The following is a 17,916-nucleotide window of genomic DNA, read 5'->3' on the forward strand; positions in this document are numbered from 1 at the left end:
CCTAAACCTCCCCCACTGCAACTTGAGACCATTACTCTTTGTTCTAAGAAAAAAGAAAAGGAGTACTTGTGGCACCTTAGAGACTAACCAGTTTATTTGAGCATGAGCTTTCGTGAGCTACAGCTCACTTCTGTCATCTGCTACCACTGAGAACAGCCTAGCTCCATCCTCTTTGAAACCCCCTTTCAGGTAGTTGAAAGCAGCTATCTTAACGGAGCACTGTTTCTGACCTTTAATGCCTCTGGGAACAGGAGATGGGAGCCATTTCAGATAAGGGCTGTTCTTTATGGAATACTCTGGAGAAGAAAATTTTCAGTTATGAAGAATTATGACAAAAATTACAATTAATCCGAACATATGTACATATTCAAATGTAGCCTATACAAGATTTTAGTGCGTTTTAACTATATGGGTAGTTTGAAGAGTCCTAATTTATTATTGAGATAATTCAAGAACAAAAAGGTCCAACACAAGGTGCTAATTTGTTAAATGAACAATTTTTAACTTAATTTGAACTCATAAATCAATTAATTGATATACTTTGAGTTTTCTGAGAATTCAATTCTGTGCTCAAAGACTAAGTGCTATAATTTGGGGGAGGGGATATCTTCTCCCTACACAGATATTTAAAGATTCATAGATTTTAAAGCCAGAAGGGATCATCAAATCATCTAGTTTGATTTCCAGTATGACACAGGCCATTGAATTTCATCCAGGTACTCCTCTAGCCAGTCCAATAAATTCGTGTTGAATTAAGGCATATCTTCCACAAAGGCATCCAGTTTTGATCTGAAGATTTTAAGAGATGGAGAATCTACCACGTCCCCCGATAATTTTTTCCAATGGTTGATCATCCTCATGCCTAAAAATCTGCATCCTACTTTATTCCTAACTGGAATTTGTTTATTAGTTCCTATTGTGACAGGTTGTCAAACCCAGGGTGCAGTCTGTGAGCTGTGGAACCGCTGTGCCCCTCTAACTACCCAGCTGGGCTGGCCCTACCCACACTGCTTTGCTGATGATTCAGCCTCTCTAGGCCCTGTTATCACCCAACACGACAGCAGGCAGCGCCACACACCCAAACTGAGCTACCTGAGTGCAGTACCTAAGCCACTCAAAGATAGGCAGGAGACAACAGCCAATTTCTCAGCTCCTCCACCTTGCATGCTTGTTGGAGTATAAACCCAGTATTATACAGTCTTACACTGCACAGGGATCTGTACAAGGTAAGCTCATTAATAAAGTTCACCTTCCCCTCGATGTGGGAAGGATAGGAAACAAGCCTGTGTTAACCAAACTCAGATTTTTCCACAGACGCTTCAAAGGCACACTGATTTAGATAAAGCAAAAACAAGTTTATTAACTACAAAAGATAGATTTTAAATGGGGCATCACTGGTGCTCTGTGGGGGTGGACTGGGACCGCTGCTAGTGCTGGGGGAGTGGGACAGGCAGCGGTGCATAGCCTGGAACCCCCACTGCTGTGCGGGGGGGAGGGTTGGCAGGGCTGGTAGGCTCCCTACCTGGCACTGCACATCTCCCGGAACAAGTGATATGTCCCTCCCTTGGTTTCTAGGGGGAGGCGCAGCCAGACAGCTCTGTGTGCTACCTCTGCCCTGAGTGCTGGCTCCGCAGCTCCCATTGGCCAGGAACCACAGCCAATTGGAGCTGCGGAGGCAGTGCCTGTGGGCAGAGGCAGCATGCAGAGCCATCTGGCTGTGCCTCTGGCTAAGAGATGAGAGAGGGACAAGTCGCCGCTTCTGGGGAGCCCCACACAGGTAAGTGCCACCTATAGCCCTCATCCCCTCCCACACCCCAACCCGCAGCCCTGAGCCCCATCCCACACCCAAACTCCTGCTGCTGCTGGGGGGAGGAGGGCGCGGTGGCTCGAGACTGCCCCAGCAGCAGCCAGTATGTCTGGTACTGGGGCTGCCTGAGCTACTCTGGCAGCCCTGGGGCCAGCTGCACCAGCCTCTGCAGAAGTCACAGAGGTCCTGGAAAGTCACGGAATCTGTGACTTCCGAGACCTCCTTGACAAATTCGCAGCCTTAATTATAAGTGATAGTAAAAAGATCAAAGCAGATTACCTAGCTAATAAACAAAATGCAAACTAAGCCTAACATACTAGATAAATTGATAATACATATCTAATCTCTCACCCTGGCTGATGATACAAGCAGGTTACCAGGTTTCCTTGCACAGGCTAGAAATCCCTTTAGCCTGGGACCAGCACTTCTCCAAGTTCAATCTTTGCTCCTCAGGTGTTTCCAGGAGTTTCCTTGCGTGGGGAGTGAGGCCATTAGATGATGTCACACCCTACCTTGTATAGCTTTACCATATGGCGGGAACCCTTTGTTCCAAACTCCGTTCCCATCCCAGTTTGTACCAAACTGAAGTTCTGTATCATGTGATCTGGTCACATGCCCTTGCTGAGTCATAGCAGCCATTACTTACAAGCTGGCTAAAATGTTTACAGCAAGGCTAAGCTCTTCTACAGACCATTGATGATGGCCCATCAGCAAAGACAATGTTTAGCTTCTTCATTGTTGTACCCGAAAGGCTAGCTGTGGGTGTTCCCAGAGTAAGCACATTTGAAATACAGATACCTAGTAAATATTCATAACTTCAGATACAAAAATGATACATGTATACCACATGTATATTCAGCAAATCATAACTTTTCCATAGACACCTGATACGATGTATCTTGTACAAAATGTGCCATAATTATATCATATTCATACAACTGTGAAGAACATGGGCTGCAGTGTTACACCCTATGTCTTTCTCTGATCGGTTAAAGAGCCCTTTAGTATCCAAGTATTGTCTTCCCGCGAAGGTGTTTATATACCACAATCAAGTCACTTCTACATTTACTTTTTGATAGGGTAAATAGAGTGATCTCCTTCAGTCTCTCACTGTAAGACATTCTCTCCAGCCCAAAAATCATTTCTGCAGTTCCTTACTGCACCTCTCAATTTTTTTCCTTACAGCTCTTAAGTGCTGATTGGACTACACATGCACCATCGCCACAAAGTGATTGAGAATTCCCTATTTTGAGGCTGCAGAGGCTGAACAGGACTGTCCCTGTAGTTACTGCTCCAGGCTGCTGTGGTATCAGACACAAGAACTAAGAGCAGGGAGATTGTCCCTCCTATGCTCCCCTTACTGTGAACCAAGCAGCAAGAAGTAAGTAGCCTGATTTAGAATGCAGATGGGTCAGAAGGAGAAGGGGAGGTGGGACAGTAACTGGATGGGGATGTGGCATGGCGGGAAGTAGTGAGAGACAGAAACTGGGAGGGTGGCAGCATACGGGGAGGGATACAAGGGCCAGGGGCAGGCAGGGTTGGCTATCAGCAGAGGGATGTGCAAATCCAGGAGTGTGTATTGATGCAACTGAAGAAGGGAGCATAAGGGGAAAGGGGCAGGATCCTGGAGGTGGGGGAGGAAAAGGAGAGAGGAGGTTACAGACAGGCTTGAGGAAGGACAGGGAGCAGAAGAGCATAAAACCACGAGAGCTGTGCTCATGGTTATAGTGTTGCCTGTACATCTGTCCTCATTCTGCTCTCTGAATGTGCCCCCTCAGGTGTTAGGCCTCCTCTTACCTGTTAGGGGTTGAATTTTGCAATTCTCCCACTCTTAGACCAGGATCTGGGTCCAGCGCCCCATCTATGCCAAATTCTTGTCACAGTGCAGGCCCAACTGGACACCTGCATCTCTTTCCTTGGGGAGCCTATGACTAGCACCATACAGTGACAAACATCCTTCTTAAAACAAGCAGGTTCCAAACATTAGAGAAAATGATTTTACAATTTACCGGCATAAATCCCTGTGTAGACACTCATTCGTAGTACCAGTGTCCCTTTTTTTGGTTTAGCTTATGTCAATATAGTAAAGCTGCTAAATTCCCATGTAGACAAGTCCTTGGATGGGCTTCCCTCTTGAGTTACAGAAAAGGAACTGACCCCGCTTACATTCTTTTAGCTAGCCCAGGAACTCTTGGGAACATGCCTGGACTCAGTTTGCTTTCCAAAGAATGCGTGTCCCAGTCTGCCTCCCCCTGGTTCTCAAAATCCATCTTCTCTGTGCGAGCCTGAGCCTAATTTCCTCAAAAAGGAACCTCATCTTCACATAACTCTTTATAATCTTCTTCCACCTAATACCTCTGCTCTCATTTCCCCCACTCACTGTTGTGTTCCTGACACCTATGCCAGTCTTTTCATTTTTACTCTCCTATTTCCCACTCTTAGCTTATCGCAGTTGAGTAATTTTGACCCCATCCCCCCAAAAAAAAGTTCGTAGAGAAAGAGACAAAAGAAGCTGGCTGTACAAATGTAATGAACAGCTACTGTTGCAGATTTGTGAGCCAAAATACAATCTAGTTCATTATTTTTTGTCTTAGTGGCTCTTTAGCTTTCACAGTAGTAACTATGTACATGGATATGGTTTGGAATATCTTGAAAGCCAAATCCTGAGAGTTGCTGAGTACATGAAATCAATGGGAGATGTAGGTGCATCTTAGAGAACTGATGCAAGGATTAGTAGCACCATTCAATTAAAAAAAAAAAAAGAAAACTGTGAGATATAAATGTTTTATATACAAAATCCCACCTCTTCAGTTTAGAACTTCCTGACAAGTATACCACTGTGCTTTCAGATTAATAATGCAACACTACAGTTCTCATTCTACTTTTATTTATGTGTTTGCTAACAGAACCTCTATAGCTTACTTACTGTGAAAAAGATTATATAAACAAACCATAATGGACTGGGTGTCAAAAATTGAAAATTAAATAACTAATTTTCAATGTTTTTAACCTTATGTTTTCATGACATTCATTTTAGCAAGAAGCAAAGTCAAAGAAATTTGCAGAATACACACACAAAATTTTAATGATATTCAGAGACAAAAATATGAAAAAGGAAACTTCTCCCAACAAATATAAACAATATGTAGTGTAATGAATATACAACACAAGGTGTTCCACTCACAGCTTGCATCAATTTTGGAAGGTAGTGAAGACTCACAGATGCTGATGAAAACACACACACACACACACACACACACTATTACTATTAACTAGACAGATAAATAGAAGTCAAGAGTAAAAATTTATAAAAATGTGAGCAAAAATCAATGTCATTTTGAAGATAAACATGCATTTCCCCACTAATAAATAATGTTATAAGTCCTGCTGTATTGGATTGCAAATAGCTTCAGCTGAATAAAATTGCATGACATGGGATTTAGTTATCCTGCACGTTCACAGAAACAACTTGTTCTCTGACAGCACTCATTCTTGGCAATTTATGGCAGCTGTCAGCAGCCAATTTGTTCCGATTACTGCTATGCATAAAGGTATAACAATCATAAGGATTTATTAGCTGATTATTGTAAAGGTGACAGAGCCAGGATAGCCTTCAAAAATGCAGGAGATAAGAAAGCCAAATAATTACATGGAGATTAAAATCATTTCACCTTCATTTGATTTTTTTATCTTAATAGTAGCTGCTTAATATTAGCTGCCTAAACTTTCTACAGTATATGGGTTTTATCAAACTAGTCTATTTTCTGACTCAACAAGGAAATAGAAAACATTTACTTCCAGTTATGGTAAATCTGTGACTATTTAATTTACTCGCCAACTGCATGATCTGGACATTCAAATTACGTTTTTCAATATTGTTGATGTAAAAGTTATAATAAAAATATTTGGTGAAAGGATATACTCATTAGAAGTGATGACTGATCCTCCAAAACCTTTGGGAGGTTCAGAAAACCATCCCAATTTTCAAGTTTATCTGAACCTATAAAGGCTGCCTGTAAGCCTCCTGGTACTGTTGCTCTCCAGAAAAATCCCTCCACAAGGTACCCAATGTACCTAGGGCAACCTCCTATTCCCTAGACCTGGGCACCCTTAACCTTTTGTATTATCTTTAGAAGATTGAATGTGCTCTCTTTCCACCCTCCAATAGCAGGTCCTAGCTTCTGTTGTTTACGAAGCTAGGTGGCTCTTTCTAGTGATAGGACCCAGTGTTCCCTCACCTGAGCCTGCATGTCTCTTTCTATTATTCAAGAGTGTCTGGTGTGCTTTTGAAATCCTAAAATATATATTTAAATGGTTCTAGGTTTATATATTTTAACAATACTCTGAGATACACATTCTAGTAAAGCTCCAGCTTACCTAGAATAGATAACAATTTGCCCTTGTTCTTGTTTTACCTGAATAATTTCACCAGTTAATAAATAGGAGTATGTATAGAGAATGCATTCAAGTACTGTACAGTGCAAACTCAACTGAACTTCATGGGTACGGAGTGCTAGAAGGTACACACAACATTTTGTTTTCCAAATATTTCACTGCATTAAGGGACACACAGTTAATATTATGGTCTATTTTAATTATACAAAAAGGGCCAGACTGGTTTCCCCTGTGTAAAAGGTTGAAGAAATTTGGCTTCAATTCCCAATTATTTTATTTCATGGGAGTCCTACCAAGAGCAGGGTACCTCACCCAGGTATAAGCTAGAACCAGAATACCTTATATCATTAAGAATAAGTTTTATTGACCCTTTGTGAGGGGGTTCTGATCCAATTTTGTTTTACCAGAAAGAAAATGAGAGTGACGTGGGGGTTCAATGATTAAATCAGAGGGGAAAATTTTAGAATAAAGCTGGGGGTGGGGGGGTTAAGGGGGAAATCTTATGTGTGAACTGTGATAATTTTCGGAATATGTCTGTACAATTTATAAATTCTGTGGAAGATCATATATATATAGATAGATATGTATTTTACACACACACACACACACACACACACACACTCGACTATCTATAACTCTGTGTGTCTGAATAAAATCTGTACCTGACATGTTACTCAGGTAACCAGGAGAGTCTGTACACATACACAGACTTCCTCACTCTCCTGGTTAGCTGAGTAGCATGCCAGACAGAGATTTTCTTTGGATAATCAAGAGGGCAGTGCACTGCCACACCTGCTATTTCAATTATTGCAGGCACAAGGTACAGTGATATAAGCTAAACTGGTACAACTTGTGCAGACAAGACTCTTGCACCGCCAGGAGACAGCAATCCTGGCAGGGCAGAGTAGAATCCTGGCCAGGGATTGGATGTCATCAGCCTTGCGGCAGCACAGGACCCATCTCCAGTTCCACTGTCAGCGCCCTGCTCACTCACTCCTGTGACAGTAGGGCTGCCAAGGTCTCCCTGTGCTGCCACGCAAGAGCCTTCAGCAGCAGAGTGGCCTCCCCTGTGGCCCAGGGATCTCTGCTCTATTATCCAAACCCTGTCCTTGTCCCATGCTGGGGGACAAGGACAGGATTCAGATAATGTTGAGGTCTGGAAAACAGGGTTTCAGAAAATCAAGAAGATAGTGTGTGTGTGTGTGTGTGTCACATACATACAGAGAGAAACACCCCAAGCTCCAGTCTCCATTTTGAGCACGCTTTTTGGTAGCCCGATCTGTTATCCTTTGCCTCCATGTTGGGCTGTAGTCCCAAGATGTAGAGAGTGCTGACAATGGAGGATAGTTGACTAAGTACCCAGTCCCTGGAAAGCTATTCACTCCGGACAAAGGACTGGTCCCTGCTCAAAACAACTGGTTTAGCAGGCGGGAGCTCACCTTGTCAGCAAAATCACCTGGCAGGGGGCCTCTGACCCAGCAAGAGACTGAACAAGGAATTTGAAAGTTTTAAAAGAGAAGTTATTCTGCTCAGGGGACATTTTCTCCAGTTATGAGGGAGAAAAGACCCAGCATATGTAACAGTCAGTGAGAGGGAAGGGAGCCTGTTTGCCTTCCTGGACACACATGGTCCCCACAAGGACTCACAGGGGAAGGGTGAGCTAACGAGGGACATTGTAAGATATTTATTGTTTTGTATGATTTGTACTCATTCGTGCTTTATACCAGTAAGCAGAAGAGCAGTATGGGGCTAGACTCTGAACAGTGTTTCTGCATGTTAAATGCTGTACAGCTGTTGCATGTCTCAAGAGAGAGTTAAATTGTAAACCAGCAGCTTCACAACTTTGGAATGGGATTCTGGGACAGGGTGTGTAGGCAACTGGGGCATCAAGGCAGTTGGGGATGTGGGGGCGGGGGGTCAGCATTGGTCCTGGGAGTCTAAGGAACTCCATTTCTGTGAAGGCATAGCAGACAGAGTCAGTGCTCAGGACATGTGCCAGAGAGGCCTAGGGAGAAAATAGTGTGGGCAGCCTGCTGAGACACAGGGAAGCTTAAATAACTGGGGATCTACAGGGTTGGGTTCCCCTCTCAGCAGTGGACAGGAGCCACCAGCTGAATTTGTGACACTAACATACACTGTTCTAAAGGCAAATATCTTTTCTGAGATCCACAAAGCAACACTTTTTTTTTTTTCTTATTCTGCATTTATTCCTCTCAATTTCTCCGGACATTCATGAGTGCTCTGCAAGCAGAATGAATGCAAAATGTGCAACAGAGAACTGCACTGTGGATCAAAGATGAGACTTTGTTCCCTAAATAATGAATACTTTTTTTTTCTCTATTTCTCTCCTCAATTTGTTCCATTAGTGGAAACTCTCTCTTCATCATAAAACATGGTTTCTTCCTCACCAAACTTTAGTCAGATATGGCCATCATTCAGGATGGAGTCTTAGATTTGCATTATATAAAAAATTACCTCTAGGAGAGAATTGCTAGTGCTTGAAAAATATTCAAGGTGGGAAGAGGTCCTTATTTATTTTATTTAAGATAAAAGGAAAGATGCCCGATCACTCAGCTAAGCAGGAAGAATACTTTTCAATTTCCCATCTAGATCCTAAGCATATCACTTCTTCTGATACTGGAAGCACAAGATCTCATGTCACTCTTATTATTATTTATTATTATTATTTGTATTACCATAGTGCCTAGGAGCCCCAGTCATGGACCAAAGATGGAGCTTTGTGGAACCCCACAGAAAATTGGAGAGGGGACAAAGAGGACCCTCCAGAGAACACACTAAAAAGTGATTAGAGAGGTAAGAGGAGAAGCAGGAGAGGACGGAGTCATGGAAGCCAAGGGAAGACAAAAATTCAGGAGTAACAGAATGGTCTCAGACTTTAAAGCCAGAAGGGACAATCATGCTCGTCTAGGCTGATCTCCTGCACATTGCAATCCGCAGAACCTCACCCACCCACTCCTGTAATAGACCCATAATCTCTGGCTGAGTTAGTGAAGTCCTCAAATCATAGCTGAAAGACTTCAGGTTACAAAGAATCCACCATTTACACTAGCTTAAACCTGCAAGTGACCTATGCAGAGGTCGAAGACTGCAGAGGAAGGCAAAAACTCGCAGGGTCTCTGCCAATCTGACCAGGGGAAAAATTTTTTCCTGACCCCAAATACTGTAGTCAATTAGACCCTGAGCATGTGGGCAAGACCTACCAACCAGATACCTGGAAAATAATTCTCTGTAGGAACTCAGAGACCTCCCCATCTAGTGGATATTTGCTACTAGAAGTCACAGATTGGCTACATGCCATTGTTGGCAGTCTCATCATATCATACCATACCTCCATAAACTTATCAAGCTCAGTCTTGAAGCCAGTTAGGTTGCCCCCCACCCCTATTCTCCTTGGTCAACTTGTCAAAGGTGGCTGATAGGTCAAGAAGGATAAGGATAGACTATTGGTTCTGAGATATGCCTAGAAAGAGGTCTGTCTGTCTATTTCAGTATTTATATAATGTGAATCACTTTCATATCTTGAGGCAGACCACCAAAACCATTCAAATTATTCCCCATTTTAAAATAGCAATGGTTACAAGCAGTCTTTTTAGAGAAAGGTATTCTCTTGGTATTATCCATCAGGTGTCTTCATGAAACAAACAGAAATCACTATTTTCATGATGCCCACAAGTTGCTTTTTTTTAAAGACAAAAAACTCTTTTAGATGTGTGCATAATTACCTACACAACCTCATGTTCCTGTGGTTACAGACCTCTCTTCCTGCTCTGTAACTATTTTATTTTTACACTTTTATGCTTTACCTTTTTTTAGACTGCAAACTCTATGCAGCAGGGACTAGATCTTCATCTGTAAAATACTTTTGTGGTAATAATATTACTTGTTAATAATAATAATAAAAAAAAATCAAAAGCTGCCTTGAATACAAAGAGTCCTGCAAAGTCAATTGTTGGAATTTTAAATCTCGTCTTTTGAGAAAAAACTCTGTAGTAGATGAACACAGAATAGAAGCTATTTTCCAAGGCATAACAGGTACTTGCATGGGACTGACCCATTCAGCTACTCTGCCAAACTAAAGTTATTATTATATCCACTCACTGCAGATGCGACAAGCACAAAACGTATACATATATTAATCCCAGATAATAGGTTATCATTGTATAAAATACAATTCCAATGAATATGTGTTTTTTAAAAAAAACTGATGGACATTAAGGCCCTTATACACCAAAAAATTTAAATCTTTTCTGATTCTTTACATTCTATAAAAGGCTGTCTCCAAGAGAAAGTAAAATGTAATATTATGACCAGTCTGCCCCATCATCTAGTATGGTAAACAAAGGCGCTACTCTAAACACAAGCATAGAGAGGGAAAGATTAACACATTGACATAGAAAATATATAGCTCAGTTCATAGGAATTCCATTCATGAATATGTACTTTCAACAATGACTAATTCTACTGATTACAAAGCATCAATGTACTAGTCATAGCATCTACACGTTTTTAATATTCTACTCTGACAGACAACTACCCAGAAGAGATAGGATTAATACAATTTATCAGAATGTGCTGTAACTTCATATGATGTAACTGAACATTTGAACTTCCCAATAAGGCTAAGTTTTCACAGTAGCTACACACATTTAATAGTTTTGAGACTTTTTTCCTATTACGAGCTGATACAAAAGGGCTGTATTTATCATGACCTACCATAGTAAAACAGTTTGAGCTTGGTGATTCAGATTTATATCATTTCCTGAACTCTGAGAAAGATCCCAAAGATTGAGTCCCTTGAGAATTAACTACATCCATGATCATATTTTATTGCAAAAAAGGTTATGTGCAGTGCTTTAAGAAGATTCTCATTTCACCCAACTGTAGATTAAAAATGAGGATTTGTTTTAGTCTTACAAGCATTTTGTAATTCATGATATTTCTTTCACCTCTAACCCCAACCCTGAAATCGCTGCCGCATGGAACCTCCTGCAACTTGATTATACTTAATACCATATGTCCACATTTGAAAATCTACGTCTATGAATAGGTAAAATCTGCCACCTACTGGTCAAGCAAATAATTATTTTGTCAGCATTACAGTGAGGATGGTCATAAAGGCAGGAAAATGTACTTATACTTTGTAAAAGCTCAGTATTTTCTTTACAAGGACAAATGGTTATAAGAAATAGTTTTAACAACAAGACTCATTGTAATCATCTGCTCACAGCTCCAGAGTACTAGTAGATTGTAATTACACACACCTGCCAATAAAATCATCTCTTTTGCCAGCATCTTTGTCCCACACAGTAATATCAATAATTCCACCTCGCTCTTCATAGAGATGAAAGTCAAATTGCTCCCTCCACTGAGGATTTAAAGTTTTTGGCACAATCTGAAAGGAGAGTAAAGAAAGTCATTATTGCATTGTGCAGCCATGTTCTTCCTGAATAGTGAAATTAATTTTTAGATGCTGCCCAGAAAGTCTTATTCACACAATTAATGGCTTTAGTGATGATTTTTTTAACAGAAAAAAAATAAGGCTACTGAACAACCCCATTCCCCTGTTGGACACAGTACCAACCTCCAGAATCTCACAGTTCATCACCACTGAAAGTCTGTAAAACAATGAATTTGCCCTGGGAACTGAACCATTTTTCTCTAGAGTAATGATTCCTCATCTTGAGTGACAGGAAAGTGACAAAGTTGTCTTTCTAAAACAAAACCAAAAAAAAAAATTTAAAAAAAGGCCACCTGAAAATGACAAATAGACTGAAATTGAAAGCACTTAACCAACAACTGCAGTTAACCAGCTTTGCATGATTTCCTCCTCTTCTTCTTGCCATTATAATGTTTGGGGTTGTAGGGGTGGGGATAATGAATTTGCCAAGCTAATTTTTTGTTTATTCTTAATTACAGGACCAGATGCAAATACTTATTTAAATATGAAGTCTTCCTTTATTGTTGAATTCAGGTTGAAGTAGACAGCTTCAATAGTAGACAGCAACACTACTTCAGGGGTTCTCAAACTGGGGGTCGGGACCCTTCAGAAGTCACGAGCTGTCAGCCTCCATCCCAAACCCTGCTTTGCCGCCAGCATTTATAATGGTGTTTAAAATATATTTTAAAGTGTTTTTAATTTATAAGGGGGGGGGTCGCACTCAGAGACTCGCTACGTGAAAGAGGTCACCAGTACAAAAGTTTGAGAACCACAGCTCTAGTTATCTTTGAGAAGAAGAAGTTATTCACCTTGTGCAGTAACTGCAGTTCTTCAAGATGTGTCCCCCTAGGGGTGTTCAACTTCAAGTATGCATGTGCCCCATGAACCTTTGATCAGAGATTTTAATTAGCCGTGCTTGTTCGGCCCACACGTGCTCCAGACATCCTTATGCCTCACACTCAGGATACACAGAGTGGCACAGGCAAACTACCCTCAGTTCCTTCTCTGCCATGAATTTCCTTGAGACAACTCTGAAGCATAGGAAAGGAGGGCAGGTAGTGGACCATCCATAGGGACACAGATCTTGAAAAATCCAGTTACTGCACAAGATTGAGTAAACCCTCCTTCTTCAAGTCATGTTCCTATGAGTGCTCCACTTCAGATGGCTCCCAAGCAGTATCACTGGAAGATGGAGGGACCTTCAGAGTTGAGTCCAACACAGAAGATAGCACTGAATTAGCAAGCACAGCATATGATCTGGCATCGTGAACCATGGCATAGTGTTTGGAGAAAGTATATATTGAAGACCAGACAGCCTCTCTCAAGAGTGCCATGGAAGCAGACTGGAATCTTGTTCAATGGGCTAACACCCTACAAGGAAGTTGAATGTTGGCAGCCTTGTAACAAGAGATAATACATCCAGAAATCCACTTAGAGAGTCTCTGAGTGGAGACTGTGGAGACTCTGGATTTGTCTGTAAATTAAACAAAACGTGGAGACTTTCGAAAAGACTTGGTTCTGTCCAGATAGATGGCTAATGCCCTTCTGACATCCAAAGTATGGAGGACAACTTCCTCTGTGGTCTGGTGTGGTTTTGGAAAAAAGACTGGAATATAAACAACCTGGTTGATGTGGAATTTAGAAGATACCTTTGGTAGAAACTTTGGATGCGGTTGTAACAAAATTTTCTCCCTGAAGAATACTGAAAAAGAGATGGTCTTCCATTAAACCACCCATTTCCCCAACTCTTTGGGCAGGGCTGATGGCCATGAAAAAAGCCATTTTCATGGACAGGTGAAGAAGGAAACAGGTTGTCATAGGCTCAAAGGGGGTTTTCATGAGATAATTAAGGACCAAATTTAAATCCCATACAGCAGTGTACTCTCTAATCTGTGGGGAAAGGTCCATCAACTCAAACACAGAGAATCCCTCGACAAGAGGAATGAAAGGCAGCTGCAGCTGTTAAGTGAATCTTGATGGAAATCATGTAGGGACTTGACTTTATCAGTTCCAACAGATAGTCAAGAACAGTGTAGAATGAAGGAGGAACAGGTAAAAAGTGTCATCAGGTACACAAGTGGTGAAATCTTTTCCATTTCTGAAGGTACAGGTTTCACGTAGATATCTTCCTGCTGTTTAACAGTACCTGTTGTACTTCTGCAGAACAGAAAGTCTCAGACCCTGAAAACCATTAAGTAAACAAGCTCTAAAATGAAGTATTCCCAGGTTCTGATGAAGAGGTGACAGAAGTCCTAAGAAAACAGGTGAGAAATGGATGGAAGTTTCGATGCCAGATGAGACGATTCATATAAGAGTATCAGAATGGTCTCATACAAGGTAGAATAACTAAAATGGTCCCAGCTTTGTTGTTTGATCTCATTCAACACAGTCAAGACAAATGGTGTTATAGGATATACACATATAAGGCTCTTCATCCAAGCAATAGGGAAGGCATCCCCCAGGGACTGAGGATCCAGTCCTCCCGTAGAACAAAATTTTATGCACTTCCTGTTGGTGGTGTTGGAAAGAGGTCTACTTCTGGGAACCACCAGGTCATAAAAATGTGTCTGAGAACCCACAAGTCCAGTTCCCACTCATAACCTTGAGAGAAATGCCTGTTGAGATTGTTGGCCATGATCCTTTTTACTCTTAGGAGGCTGAGATGAAGATATGATTGGCTATTCACCAGTTCCATAGCTTTCTTAATTTGGCACAAAGACATGGGGATCTTGCCCCACTCCTTGAGTAATGATGTAGAACACTCAGGCCATTTTATATGTCACAATCTTGATGGATGTGCCCCTGATTAATGGAAGGATGTGGATACAGGTGTTTCTGAGAGCTCTAAGATGGAGGGGAAGAGACTCCTGGGGTGTCAGCAGTTGGGTGCAATTTCTTGCCAATGTTTGGAGGATCATTTGAGTCTTGTTAAAGTAATAAACCTGTCCACAGGAAGGTAAGATCTGGCTGTTGTAGCAACCAGAGAAGCCCCTCTGAAGTGTATTTATTGTACTGAGGTCAAAGGGGACTTTTCAATATTGAGTTGAAATCCTAGCCTGAGGTACGGGGACATTATTGTCTGTACTGCAAAGAAAACCAGCCCTTGAGCAGCCAATCATTGGGGTAAGGGAAACAGATGATTGCCAGTTGACATTAATGAGTAGTCTTTGGGAATACCCTTGGGGCAGAGGAGAGGCCAAAGGAAAGCACTTGATATTAGAAGTGATCTTGTCCGACTGTAAAAGAGAAATCTCTTGTGAGAGGCATGAATAGCAACATGAAAATATGCTGAAGGTCGAGGGTTGCAAACCAATCCCTGGAATCTAATGATGGAATTGTAGCTGCAAGACACACCATCCTGAAATTCTGTGATTTCACAAAGGCAGACAGGAGCCTAAGATCTAATATTAGTCTCCATTTCCCATACTTTTTTTGGAACCAAAAATAACTTGGAATAGAAGCCCTTCCCCTTATGCTGGATTGGAACTGGTTCTATGGCTACTATGAGTAGGAGAGAGATGACTTCCTGTCTCAACAACAGTTTGTGAGATGGGCCCCTGAAAAGGGTTGGCGATAAGATGGTTGGAGTAACCCATTGTTATAACCTCCAAAACCCATTTGTTGGAAATAATCTGTTCCCAGGCAGGTTGGAAATGGGAAAACTGATGGCTAAAGGAGTGTGTATTCTCAAAATACCCAGCCCCTCAACCAGACCATCATCATGGCTGAGGACGACAGTTGGGTAGTGGTAACAGTTCCGTTAGGGTGTCTCTTTTTTGATATCTTGATCTCTTTCTTCGTGGCTCTACAGATCCATGATACTTTGAAAACTAGATCATTTGGGATCCCTGTGTGGTTTGAAATCTACTATATTTTCTTTTTTTGCAGGCAAATATATTTAGAGACACATGAGTGTGCTCTGAGTCTTTTAAGATATGTTAGGATTTATCTGTGGACTCTGAAAAGAGCACGAGTCCATCAAAAGGCAGGCCCTTCCACAGTCTTGGACCTCCTTCGGAAAACCAGATAATTGTAATCAGGATGCTCAATGCATAATGACGGTGGTGGAGATGGGTAGAGCCATAGTTGACTGCATCTAGGAAGGCTTGCGATGACGTCTTTGCTAAGAACTGACCTTCTGCTATGATGGCTCTGAACTCAGGCGTTCTCAGGTGTTCCCCTCAGGGAGATGTTCAATAAAGCTGTTGAATTTCCATAAATGGTGTGGTGATATTTTGCCATCAGAGCTTGGTAATTTGTGATCCTGAATTAGAGAGTCACTGCAGAGTAGTTGTTGTGACCAAATAGATTAAGTCACTTTTGGTCTTTGTTGTAAGGCTCATTTTTTGTATGGCCCTGTCTGCCACATTCATTGATTAAAGAATTTGTTGGTAGGTGCGAGAACAAAAACCTCAGAATTTTTGGCTGGCATGGAATATTTTTGTCTGCCCATTTATAGATAGGCCATGCCATGGCAGGGGTCTGTCAGATGGTTTTAGCAGATTCCATAAGAGCCTTATTGACTGGTAATGCAATTTGGCCAGAGACTGTCAAATGTACAATGTCCAAAAGTTTATGTTCTGACTCTTGGATCTCCTCTAAGGAAACTGGAGTGAGTCAGCAACATGTTTAATCACCAAAGGAGGTGGTCGAGGCATTACAGCTTCTTCTGGTGATGACAAAGATATTTGTATTGGGGAGGGGGCTGTCCCCTTTTTGTCACCTCTAGCCTCTTCCTCCTTGAAAGTTTCCTCTTGAGGATGAGGAGGAAGATATGGTCCAGGAGAATCTATTTTTATATGTTCCCCATGGGAGTAGCTAGGAGCTTTCAAAAATTGCTGGAGATAGAGAGCCCAGAGGTCCCAATATGGCTACTGAGGGGGACCATAAGGTAGAGGAGAGGACATCCAGTGTTTGTCATACTAATGAAAAGGGCCATAAGGTTATTTCTGCTTATACACTTTCCTCTCATGGTGGGTGGCCCAAGAAATGTCCTCTCCATGGTATATTGGAGACACCTAGACAGAGATCTGGGCATAAGAGAAATCATTCATAATATAGTCCAACAGTGAGGTAGAACTAAAGATAAAACCATGTCTACCATGTGCAGCAGGTATTGGAGAAGTCAGAGTCACCAGGGAAAGATAAGATCTCCGTGACCCAGAAGATCTTGATACTGACAAGCTAAGTTTCCTCTAACCTGTGCAGCTGCATAGCTGCCTATTAAGCTCCGTGCAGGGGCTCACGGCTGTGGCTGAGAGAGGCGCCTCTCCCTGCTGGCCCCAACACAGACCTGCCTTGGCGGGCGGATGTGCCTCTCTCTGCTGGCCCCAACACGGACCTGCCATAGCAGAGAGAGGCTCCTCTCCCTGCTGGCCCCGACACAGACCTGCCCTGGACTTGTGTGACCTGGGGAGAGGCGCCCCTCCCCCGGCCCCAACCCAGCCCTGACACGGACGTGCCACTGCTGGGAGAGAGATGCCTCTCTCCCCGGCTCCCGAGCCTAGGTGCTGCTGCGGGGAGAGAGAGCTGAGGGGAGTCCTCTCGCCCTGCCATAGCCTCCGGGCAGCCTGCACCCCAAACCTCTCATCCCCGGCCCCACCCCAGAGCCCACATCACCAACCGGAGCCCTCACCCCCCCTGCACCTCAACCCTCTACCCCAGCCCTGAGCCCCCCTCCCACACTCCGAACCCCTCAGCCCCACCCGAACTACATGAATTTTGTTATGTGCACCAATACGGAAGTGATGTTTTACACATCACCTCCGTATTGGTGCACATAACAGAATTCATTCCTCACATGCATGGGAAAAATTAGAGGGAACACTGCTGACAAGTGCTTGGTACCCATTAGCAATGGGGACTCCAGTTCTTCAGAAACAAAAAGACCATTGGAGAATCTGAATTCTTGTGGTGCTGAATGTATCTGAGCTGAGATTAAGTGAGGCTCCACAACATCCAGGGTCAATATTAATGTTGTTGATTGCTTTGCCGTTGTCTGTCTCAATCTGAGGGTGCTGATTGTTTTGGAGGTGCATGTCTAACAGACAGTGCCAATACCAAATATTCTGATGTTGTCTGGTGCATTGGTGTAGCAGACTGGGATCTCAGTTTGGGTATGAAGGTGGATGTTATCAGCCTTCTAGAGTCAGAATGCTTGGGGTCTGCAGATGGTACGGGTTTCTAAGAAGCAGATTTCTTGGGCTTTCTGCTCAGATCACGTTTCACTGGTACTGAAGCATGCTTGGTACCATGG

At 42.5% G+C, this 17,916-nt stretch overlaps 1 protein-coding gene across 4 annotated transcripts in view; it reads right to left on the minus strand.

Moving 5' to 3' along the window:
* MCTP1 (multiple C2 and transmembrane domain containing 1) overlaps positions 1–17,916 on the minus strand; it is a 448,799-nt gene that overhangs the window by 181,615 nt on the left and 249,268 nt on the right. For all 4 annotated transcript variants that reach the window (XM_074952853.1, XM_074952855.1, XM_074952856.1 and 1 more), the window contains one exon: positions 11,485–11,615. In XM_074952853.1, coding sequence (XP_074808954.1) covers positions 11,485–11,615 — 131 coding nt within the window. The remainder of the gene's footprint in view (positions 1–11,484; positions 11,616–17,916) is intronic.

Source organism: Natator depressus, chromosome 5, assembly GCF_965152275.1.
Source record: "Natator depressus isolate rNatDep1 chromosome 5, rNatDep2.hap1, whole genome shotgun sequence".
Lineage (NCBI taxonomy): Eukaryota > Metazoa > Chordata > Testudines > Cheloniidae > Natator > Natator depressus.